Source organism: Strix aluco, chromosome 5 (genome assembly GCF_031877795.1).
Source record: "Strix aluco isolate bStrAlu1 chromosome 5, bStrAlu1.hap1, whole genome shotgun sequence".
NCBI classification, from domain to species: domain Eukaryota; kingdom Metazoa; phylum Chordata; class Aves; order Strigiformes; family Strigidae; genus Strix; species Strix aluco.
The window spans coordinates 47,389,804-47,401,823 of NC_133935.1; the positions used below are offsets into that span (position 1 = coordinate 47,389,804).

General features: G+C 39.0%; 1 protein-coding gene across 1 annotated transcript in view; it reads right to left on the reverse strand.

Moving 5' to 3' along the window:
- The window catches only part of TRHDE (thyrotropin releasing hormone degrading enzyme), a 225,056-nt gene that overhangs the window by 50,360 nt on the left and 162,676 nt on the right, over positions 1 to 12,020 (reverse strand). Inside the window, exons 10-12 of the mRNA XM_074827229.1 lie at positions 10,377 to 10,465; positions 1,356 to 1,489; positions 1,202 to 1,257 (exon numbers count right to left, since the gene is read on the reverse strand). Of these exons, the coding sequence (XP_074683330.1) occupies positions 1,202 to 1,257; positions 1,356 to 1,489; positions 10,377 to 10,465 (279 nt within the window). The remainder of the gene's footprint in view (positions 1 to 1,201; positions 1,258 to 1,355; positions 1,490 to 10,376; positions 10,466 to 12,020) is intronic.

Consider the following 12,020-nt stretch of genomic DNA (forward strand, 5'->3'; position numbering starts at 1 on the left):
CCTATTACGAGTCCTTTACTGTTGCAAATAGAAAGATGCCACAAGGCAAGAATGAAGGGCTGTGAAAAAAGCAGATGGCTACTTATTCTCTCCCTATGATGCCTCCTTCCCTACTACATCTCTGCACTGCTAAGTAAGGGCTAATCACTGGCTTAAGTCATATATTCAGTCTAGTACTGGCAGCAGGAACAGAGTGGTAGGGCACACAACTGTGTTTTACTGCAGTGATGCTGGAACATCACAGAGCCATAATTTCTGTGTGACACTGTGCCTGAATCTCAAACATCTCCAGTGACCGTTTGTAGTGAAATGTACCTCAGTACTGCTGATTCTTGCAAGCCCCTGCTCAAATATGGCTATAAATACTCTAGCAAGCAGAAAAGCCGGTACTATCAGGAATTCTTTTCACGCTGCCTTTGACATCACAGTGTTTTACTGATGCAATGTTCCCAGGCATCTCAAGAATCAAAAAGTTTGAAACGTTCCACTACTTTCCTCTGATTTTACACTTTCACTACCAACACATTAGATGTCCTGATTTCAAAATAGGGACAATTCCATTGCCTCAATTCATAAAGAAGGCATTACCTAACCAGCTCTGTATGTGTTAATTATGAACTCTGATCATAGTAAAACACAAAATGTTGTATAAATTCCAGAAATGCTCAATGGAACTCTGATTTTTCATTCTGCATGAAAAACATCATGCAGAAAAAGTCTTTTCTATCAGATTAAAAGAAAAGAAAGATATTGGAAAAAAGATATAACAGTACGAGTCAGGGCAAAAAAAGTTACTGAAGACGGAAGGTGCCTTCCATCACAAATTAAATACAGCACAAGGGTCAGTTATAAAAAAAGGAGAGGTGGGGCATTAGGGAGAAACAGAAGGAAAAAACCTCATTCATTAGAGAAAGAGGAAATACATTATTTATCTCCAAAGCATTAAATTGAACTTGCTGCAAAATTGATCAGATCTCTCCAGACTCGGATATCCTACAGCAATTATTGATCAAAAGCAGTGAATGTGCTACAGACCATGTTTATGTGCCATACAAAAAAAAAAAAAAGGGGGGGAGGGGAAAAGAACTAAAGTGTGTTTAAAACATATTTAACCTCAAAACACACTCAACTGCCGAGGTAATGATTGCATGAGTTATTGCAGCAATGTGTATGAGGATAGATTATCTTCAGGAAAACATACCTGGCTAGATTGAATGCATCATCGATCAAGCCTGCTCGATTACTGACAGAGATAACCTGTGAGGGGCAAGCACAAAAATTGAACCATTTAGGGTGATGAAACAGTGAAGGTTCACCTATCAAAGCAGATTTTAGGGATGCAAAGAGGAGCTTACCTCATGGTTCCTTGTCAGCTGATTAATTAGCAGCCTCCAATTCTTAATATCATAATTAACTCTAAAGTAGCCAGTCTGATTGATGTTCCCCAGCAACCAACTTGCCTCTTCCAAAGCAGGAATTCTGTGGTGTTCTAGAAACAAAGAACAAGATGGGAAGGGGACTTGGTATTAAATTTAAAAATTCTAAAGACATATCTGTTAAATTCTCTCAAATTCTCTCCTTCTTTACATAGCCATGAAGGCAATAAAATTAATTCAAAGACTAACAAAAACATCGTGCTTGATTAATAATTTCCTTTACATCTTCTGATGTAGACACACACCAGCTGACATTCCTGTGAGGACCTTTTTCCCACACAGAACTCCAAGAGTGTTTTTATTCTGGCAAATAGTATATATATGAGAGATGCCTATTTTAAGCCTGGTACCCTGATTCTGGTCATGCTAAAATAGCTTTCTACAACCTTAACTTCAACATTTCAATGGATGTGTTATAGAGACAAGACTAAACCTGTGGTTTAAAAAAAAAAAAAATCGTTAAGTGTTTCTGCATCTAGTCAATGAAGCTTTTATATTGGATTTTAAATTAAAGTATTTGTACAGCTTCTAGCTACTAACCACTGAAAGTCTCCCCTTTACAGCTAGACCAATTAACATTATATCAACTAACCCGTTCTTCCTCTTTCCCCTCTTCTTAGGTAATCACTTTGGGGCTGGAAGTCTAAATTTATTCTAGTATTTGTACAGCCAGGCAGTCCACAACTATTTGCAGGACTAGGGATTTCAACAACAAAAATGCCCTGAACTCACAACACACAGTTCTTTCACTATGAAAAGAATCATCATGGAATGAAGCCTCAGGCTTCAATGTCTCTTGAAGAAGCTTTCAATCTAGCAAATTATTCTGACAAAACTGATCATGAACCAGAACTCACTAAAAATTCAGCAACTTTCTTTTCTACTATAACAAAATTAGTTTGTACACTGTTGACAAAAGGAACAGTATTCTCATGCATTTTTAAAAATAAAAAAGAAATACATAAAATTTGTTTTAAATGTAATTCCATCAGGGAATTGTTTGGTGTGCCTGAATTCCCTGAAAGTAACGAATGGGAAAAAAAGTTAACAATACCATCTTAACAATTCACACATATATCTAGCACCTAGACTCACTACAGAAATTGGTTTGTTTCAGCCTTTCTCATAAAAAAGTAATTTCTGAGGAAATAATAGATGACTAGGACTACAAATAAAAGTTATGCTTCTCCCTTGACTAAATATCTCTAGCAAACACACAACTAACTACCATTTTAAGGTGCAAAAATACAAAGAGAAGCAAGACCCCAATCCTAAGGACACCCAATTATATGTTTAACTTTAAAGTCATGGAGTTATGTTACGCACAGAAAATCAGATTAAAAGCTGCAAGATTAATAAAGTTCTCACCTAGGTAGTTCTGACATCATTAAAATCTCTTAAAAATACACTTCCTAGAAATAATAAACCCAGAATAACTCAGTTGTTGCCTATTCAATTCAATTGTTATTGATCTTTCAGGGTTCGTCTAACTTGCACCAGTTCAATTTAACTATTCTACACAAACAATTGAGAGAAAAAAATACAGACCACCAGTTTTGGTTAAAATATTGATTACATCCATTTACTTATCTGTGCTAAAGTGCCAAGCAGACACATTCTTTAGGAGCCAAAGTATCCTGCAGAATAGGACTAAGTAAGAAAACCAGAATTAAGTCCTACAACTCTGTCAGCTTCCCAGGCATTCATACTGTCAAAGCACCTAAGCTGCTTTTGCCAAGCAATCTGATTTGAAACAAGGTTTTAACACCGGGTGTCCTTCCTTCCACAGGGGTCTATAAAACACTGGGCTATAGCTCAGTCTAAGCAAACTCTATACTGACAGTGCTCCTCTGTTTAGATCCTTTTTTCACTGGACCAGAAGTCAGAATTGCCTAGTTGCTCCAGCCTACTTATGGAAGACTTGAATCCTGGTTCCTGTGTAAATGACTGAATCTTATACAAAGAAAAACATTACTGTAGAAAATACTGTAAAAGATCGTAACAATTTACAGCATAGTGATAAAGATACTTTCTTAGAACAGATTTGGATCAAGTATCTGCTGTAAAACAGGGAGAGAAGGAATTTCAATCTGGATCTACCCTGTCCTACTTAGTTTACCCAGCGTGCTGCTGTGCATACAGCCTGTCACCCCTAAATCTCAGCTATGTTCCTTATCAACCTAGTAGCTTTCTTAAAAGCAACAGCAAAAATACCCACTTCTATATCTAGGGCAAACTGCTGAGGGAAATGACAACTTTTAGAGTTCTCTGGGTCTTCAGGGGCATACTGCCATGTGGGGTCAGGAGCAGGCTGCTCAGGCCTGGCAGAAAATCCAATCACCCTAACACAGTACTGCTTTCCACCCATGCTTTTCTGTTTCAAACTAACCTTTAAATGCCACAAGCTGCAAGTAGCTACTTGTAACTGGTTAATCCCTGCACCTCTATGATACCTAAAAGCATATCAAATCGGCTATGAGCACTCATGAATCAATATCTGGGTAAATAAATACATTGAATAGAAATTTTCAAAATCAGATGTAATAAAAAAACTACATACATTTTTTCTTGTTTGAGTATTTGTAATAAATTTTGGTCTCTGAAGTGAGGAAATTACTTATCCTTTAATAAGAGTACCGAATGATACTTGCCAGTCAAATATGACAAATTCAAAATAACCTATTTCACAAGTAACAGCTGTGCAACACCTCCAACACATATTGCTTTAATGGAGAGCAGTATCTTTTCAAAGCTCAATGGCACTATTGCTGTTTGAGTCAGTTTAAATCCAACCATAACCCCTTGCTATTATTCTTCAATAAGACCACTCATGTGTTGACCTTCTCCTGAAATACAGGACAAGAATCTTTCACACCTTTCCAGCTCATACAAGCAGGTGGTTATTTTATGGGACTGACTGATGCATGTGCTTCCTATAGTTCTATATAATTTTCTGGAATTCGATGTTTGAGTCTGTTGATTCTCATGCCTTCCTATAAAAGAAATTCTTTCTTTTGGTGATTACAGCAATGAAAATTTCTATACACTTGGGCAATTTCTCCACTTACAACAAACACATTTATTAGTTTCCTGTTAGAAGTATTATAGTTAGGCAAAAGGTAGTCAACTTCAGTGTTAAACTCTCTATTAAACCATTCATGACTTTCTAAACAACAACAAAGATTTAATCTGGGAAGAAATCCATCTTTGATGGTTTTAGTTCACCTCTTAAAATTCAATCTAAAATATATATACAGTTGTAATTTGAGATTAAAGGGAAATTTTTGTAATCTTCTTCCATCAGAAAGTGTTTTTCCATGGTGATGTTTTGTCTGGATGCCTCAGAAAATAACACCATTCTGAAACTTCCAGTTTTGTCACATACATATAGGAGACATTTAGGAGGAAATGGTTAAATTTTATGACATTTGTTTTGAAGTAAAAAAATCAGTTAGGGTCTGATTCTCATTTTCTCTGCTCTGGAAGTGTGAGACAGTCCTCCAGCTGGTGCTAACTGCATGTGGCTTAAAGTTCTGAGCTCTCCCAGCTCTTGAGCAACCTCAACTCCATCAAAACCAGCAGGAATGATGGAAGCCTGCTCCTCCGCACAGCAACATGAGCTCCTTGTGAGGCAGGTCTGGGCAAAGGGCACCCCTCTGCAAGACACTACTCCAATGCTGACAAGAGCGTGGGCTAAACACAGTTCTACTACCGTTTCAAGTGTTCAGTCTCACAGTTGTTATTTTAACTCTTCATTTTATACCACCACTAGAGTACTAGGAAATTGCTTTATGCTGGTAGAATCCTACTGGGAGAACTGACTCCATTTTTCTGCAAAAATAACTTCACAAGAGTAGCACAATTTCATGCCAACAACAGCAAGTGAAATTCCTCTGACAAAAAAGCATTTAATGAGGAATTTCATCACAATTACAGTATTTTGTGGAAAGATACTGACTTTAACTAAATTCTGCAAATTTTTTTGCAAGAAATTTTCATACAGGTGGAAGGAAAATCAGAAGTTCTCTTCATCTCACTTGCAATGTTGCCGTAGCTCCATGTTGGAAAAAAATGTTTTGGTATAGTGAAGAGCACAATAAATGGAGCACATCAGTAAATATGATCATGTTCTGTCTCACATACTCTTTCCTCAGACTACCTTTCCATCCATTAACATTCCTATATAATGAAACTGCTAATGTCTAAGGTGATACACAATGCAAGCAGCAGTCTTCTGTTAGGATCTTTGCTCAGCTCTTGGGATAAGAGGAGTGATTCTGCTCAGACTGTCAAAATCATCCCAGGATTGCAGGTCTTGTATTCCTGGTCCTCAGTATGGCTGACTAAAGTTGTAAAGCAGGACCTATATATTTAGTTTACTTCACACTGCTTCCCTTCCTCTTGCTTTTTAAAGATAAAAGAGTGGAGTCTGGAAGCAACACAAGTCAAGCTCAGCAACTGAGTTTCAGAAAGGAAAAGAAAGGGTATTTTTCTAATGCTGCACTAATGCTCTATTCCCCAGTGGGCAGCCAGCAAACCCCAGCTCAGAAGCAGCTGTCTTCTACAAAACACTTTGTGGAGGAGAACCAGGCTGTCAAGAGGCTTACAGTTAAAGTAGAGATTATCTAGCAGGAGGTGGCATAATATAGTAAGTTGGAACTTGCTGTTTGGAAGGCAATTGCCCTGTTGAACTTTCTTTCCCCCATGTCATGGCAATCCTGTGGAGATGCTAAGAGGGATCTGAATGAGAGTCACTCACCAGAGACAGGGAAGTCCATCAGAGGAATATTTCCCTGGGACATAACAAATCAGTCTAGGTATAGGAGGTGGGGATGGAAAGGGCAGGAAGGCAGACTCTAAAGCTGTATCAGTCAGTTCAGAAGCACTTGCCAAGTCACATGGAGATGTTTTCTACTTGGAGCCTGAGCACCAGAACAATCATGCCCAGGGAACAAGAAGTATGTCTTTGTCCAAAACCTGGCTCACCTTTTTGGAATGCATGCTAGCTAAACATCCACACTTGAGGTTAAGGTGACTTCTCCAGGATTTGCAGAAACATGACAGGTGAGCCTGTGCTTCCACACTTAGTATGCCTTCAGCGGCAATCACCAACACCTTCCCACAAGCCCTGCTAGGCAGTCATCTTGTGGGGACAGGTTGAGTTCAAAGCTGTCCTTGACTTTTTACCCACTACTGATTTTGGGCTGATCCCAAAACACTGTGGACATTATGTTCATACATCATTACAGCAACCACAAATGGGGCAGCTTATCTAGGAAAAACAGAAACAAGCCTTGGATCTGTGACAGAGCAGAAGTTTGTAACACCAATGACTTCCACAGTGCCAGTGAAATCTATCATTCAGCAGACCTGCAAGACTGCAGCACAAAGAGCACTGCAGTCATCTTAGTGTGATGTCTCTGACCTCAGCATGGATAGGAAGGTTAAGCATGAGATGCCTCCTTTGTGACTGGTTTAGTTTTCAGATGTTTAATAGCTGTCAGTCACCTGAAGCACAACAGCCTCATCCACGGCTATGGGGAATGAACAGGGGAAAAAGGTGGTAGTGACATATCTGTGTGCAGCATCCTGAGAGCAAAAGAGAGTGCTCCATTTCAGATGCCCAGACAAACTGACCCAGTAAAAGGATCATCTGATGGCTAGTATATGAAGTGATGAGTAGAAAAATGGTTACATAAATGCTATGGCTCACTGGGTAAGGAGAAGACTGGCAGAAGCACTTGCAAAATGAAAACCTTCCAAAACTATGACTACATACTTTCCACAAACAGGTGAATATGAAACATCTTATAGATTATGTACTTTGTCAGACAAGTTGCCAAGGCCTGGCACTGTTCTCTCTACAGGATTTGTTTAAAGGACAATGAATTACATCTCCAAAAGACACTGCATAGTTCTAATTTCCAGTGTGTCTTTTCACCTTGGTGTTGTGAGGAGTGGACAGAATGAGCTCTGTTGCCAGCAGTTGGGATGATGTGCAATTATCTGAACTAATCCTGTTCAGCATATTGAACAATCACCAACTGGCATGCCTCACTATCTCTAGTATGTAACCAGACATGGCCAGGATGAGTAGAGAGCAGCAACGCAGGCATCTTAGTGGCTCTTACAAGACTGAACAGCAGCCACTTATCCCTTGCTCATGAAAATGCCAACTGGCATCCTACAATACCTTGATGAGGTCACAAACACAGCAGCAAAGAGGATGCAAAACTCAGTAATTCTCTCTTGTCCTTATGGATATACATGAAGAGACTCTTCCATCAGCAAATAAACATCCCTGGTGAACTCTAGTGTAAGGTAGGGGATGTACTCCCCTGGGAAATTGTTATTTAAACTACCACAGAAAAGGAATATTTCTTGATGGCAATATATGTAGCTATTTCAAAACTGCCATGGTTTCATTTCTTTCAGATAACACAAAGACAAGGTTAATTTTATTGAAAAATTTAAGTCATATGCCAAGAAAGCATAATGGTAGCCATTAACTTGGACCCTCTTCACTATTGTCAGCTGAAATGAGGTATGTGATCAGTATTACATGACAGACAGCTGTTCAACAGCTCCTATCCACTCTTCAGGTTACACTGGAAGCTTCTTTAGCAGAGTTTAGTCAACAAGAAGGAAACACCCGCTCCTTCCTAAAGAGGGTATGGAAACCATCCCCGTGAACAGCATTTCCTCCAAATTTGATTTGAGTATCCACATTCCATTACACTCACTTGAAGAACAATGTGACTATTCTCAATCTTCCAAATATACTCTGGAGTAGTTTGTTTCACCTCCAGACTACTCACTGGGACAACACTTGAAACCGTGTCCTCCGCACAACAGAAAGTCTTCAGGACTCTTCCTGTCCACAAGAATCAATCCCAGAAACTGTCCTTTCCAGTCTCAGAATCCCTCCCACATCTCCATGAAACAAACACACCAGCTTCAGAAAATCTCCAGGAGTATCACAAAATCATCTATACCAACCCCAATACATAACCGCACGTACAACGAATCATACTTTGAGTACATCCAGGGATGTTCTTACTGACTTTTTTATGTTGAGGAATTCTCCAGCTGATCTAGACAACAATAAACAGAAGCAAGAGGACATCCTTGTTGTAGTCATAAGTTTGCAGTCTCATTTTCAATGAGGCACAGCAAGTGAGTGAGTGAGAAAGTAATGAGGAAGGACAAGGATAATGACAATAGATCACAGTGGCATTGATTCACTACACAGGAAACTGATGACTCAGAAAGGTTCCTCTTTAATTTCTATATAGCAGCCACCCCAAAATCATTGCTCACACTGGCCATCATTAATTTGTTGATTTCTTGAAGACATTCCAATAGGAGCAGTAGATCTTAAAGGAGTGGGTAGTGGTTTTATGGACTTGTTCCTCCACAGCACTCTGCAAGTAAAAGGCAATGAGGAAGCAACTGTGCACGTAATAGTGATATACTGAACTTTCAAGGCAGGAGTGAAGGGGACGAGGCATGAATGTACAATCTAATGAGATGAGATGAGATGAGATGATCAACTCTCTCTGAAGTCAGTGGGAATCTTTCTATTAACTTCAATGAGAGTTCAGTCAAACTCTAAAGGACAAAAGTAGAGCAGGTCAATAAGGCAGACTGTGGAAGTGCAAACAGGTTTTGAAGTATTCCAGAGTTGTTAATATTAAAAAGTATGACCAATGAAATATATTTCTGCAAAGTGAGGCAGCATCTGTATGCTCTGACTAGAGTACGTTTCCCAGGTATGAAAAGTGCCCTGGTCCCAGGTACATTTCTAGATCATTATATCACTGGAACAGCATAAAACATGTTACATTCTGATAGGTTGCAAACGATCAGGGCAAAGAAACACATACTTTATACCACTAGAATGTTGGGATACTCAGATTTCCACTGATCGTGCACCATTCATTTCTATTCCTGCTGGTTACTAAGCTCTATGTGACTATTATATTTTAGTGTCTTATAAAAGAGAAAAAAAAGGAAAGAAACACAGGCTCACACTGGCTTGACTCTTTCCTCTCTTCAGTTAAATTTCTATCAGAGGGAAATCTCTATACCTTTCTAATTTTACAAGAAGGGATCAGTTCTCCCTCTACAGCCCATGTGTCGAGGGGATGCATGGATCCTTCTTTTCCCTTCCATATAATCATTCTACTCAAGTCTCCACATCTCTTCCCCCACTCTCTTCAATTTCAGTCCAAAACTGTCAGCTGATGTAGCATGAACTGCTAAGGAAATAGAAAAATATTTCAAATTTCTATGGTGGGATTCTTTTTTGGGTGATAAAAACTCTCTGGTATCTAGCCCTAGCTGTCCTCAGGACAACAACTATTATGACCATGTAGGAACTGAGGAGGAAGAAAATACGTAGTAAGCAGAATAAAGCACTTTTGAGGTCCAGCATCTGGTTATCTAATAGAGAGAAGAAATACTTTCACATAGATCAATAAGGAAACTTTTTGATGACAGTAAACATTTCTTTGCCCTGGTTCAGACTATGAATCGGAGTTAAAAATGCCAGAATTCTAAATACTTTGCATTTACTAAGTCATACTCATCAGACGCTTTGCTATAAAAATATTACATTTAACTTTCACCAATCAATACAGTGAATTGCATTCATCAATGATTTGATATGTGTTGCTAAATATAAAATACTTAGCACTTAGGTACACAGCTTTTCATTATACTGTCTAACTTCTGCGATAATTATAAATCTGGCTTGTTGCTCATCTTTCATTCCTCCTCCCTCCCTTCCCAACTCTCCTTTTTTTGTAATTCATTTCAAATAGCTAAAACTGGGTGCAGAGCAACTAAACAATTATCTAGGATCAATTCCAAAGAAACAGTCGAGGAAAACACAAGTATGCTTTATGAGATTCCACTGGGAGGAAAGTTTATTTTTACCTGATTTGTTAGACACCCATATAATTGCCTCTGATGAGATGTGGCTCGTATTTCCTACTGCAATTGTTAATGGAATCTGCCACAAGTAGCTGCAAGACAAAGGAGGGGGAATCTAAGAACAAAAATACTGAACTGATTCTTCTCACAGCAATCAGGGATCATGTCAAAGAAATCAAAACACAATTTCAGTAGCAATGTAAAGATGTGGATTCTAACAAGTTACTTTGATTTTGAAATGCATTTGCTATTAGCAATAAAACAATGAAAAAGTCATTCACCTTAAAAAAAACCCTAAATTATATTTTACATCATTCACAGACTATCATCATATGAGGACTTTTTTAGCAAGGTTTTCCTAATTTAACAAAATGATTCATAAAAAAGGAAATAGTGATTTCCCATAGAAAGAACACTTTTTTACATTTACTTATAGAACTTCCAGGTAAAACATGCTTTGATTTATAGGGACTCAAAAGTTTAAAAATAACATACTCTTCTAGCAACTACTTAAAAAGCTATGATGGGCTTTCACAGCTGCTGGCTTATAAAAACAAAATGAATGGGATGGATCTCCACTTCTTTGCACCATTTATTATCACTTATGTGTATGCAAACTGGACAAAACGTGGATTTGGAGATATGCTGGTGTAATCAGACCCCAACTTCCTTACGGGGTATCACAAATTCTTTCTCATTTGGAATAAATGTTATAATTTATCTAAAACTTTTATATAACATCTTTATCTCAATAACAGAAATTGACTGTATGACGTCAATCTTTTGGGGAAGAAGGATGAATTGCTGCGTGTCTTCCATCATCACCTCTATTCCTGAACTCTCAAAAGTATCATTTCACCAGCCAGTGAAGGAACAGGCATTCCCTGACAGGCCTGCCATGTCATTTTGTACACCAGTCAAGGGGAAGCACTCAATAATGCTACAGGTGGTACCTTTGTCTAGGGAGTGTGTGTGCATTTAATCAAGGCAGCATGGCAAGAGAATGGTCCTAACTCAGGTACACTGTACACTATCACTTTGATACTAAATAAGTATATCATTTCAGACTGACTGAATTAAAATGGTGCAAGGGTGAGTGTGGGCAAGTCTTGATGTCTGCATCAGCCTCTCTCCTGCTAGTACACAGCACTGCAAAACTAGCCTATGGTACTAAAAAAAATTAGGTCTCCTCCTTTCCACTTACCCAGAAGCCTGCTCCACTGAACTACAACCACCACCCAAAATGTCCCACAACCACAGTCAACACGTGCTGGTTTGCAAGGGTTGCCTTGCAAGGCTTGCTTTGGTGGCCTCACCTGGGGGCTGGGGGAGGGAGAGACCCTTGCACTGCTAGCCCTGCTGCCACACTCGGCTCCTGGCTCCCCACCCATTTGCAGAGAGCCCCACTCACACACGGGGGTTTGCAGCACTCAGAACTTCTAGAACCGCATGTCCTGGGAAACAGTTGTCCACAAAGCAGTGATTCAGCAGAGAGCAGGAGATATCTGGAAAACTGTAGAGCTGAAAGAGCTATGAGTGACACTAGAAAGAAAACATGGCATTATTGCCATATGTGAGAAGAAAAAATTGTCCCATGTGATTTTGTGTTCCCTGAATGTTGGTATCATGACACACTAGGAAAATTAT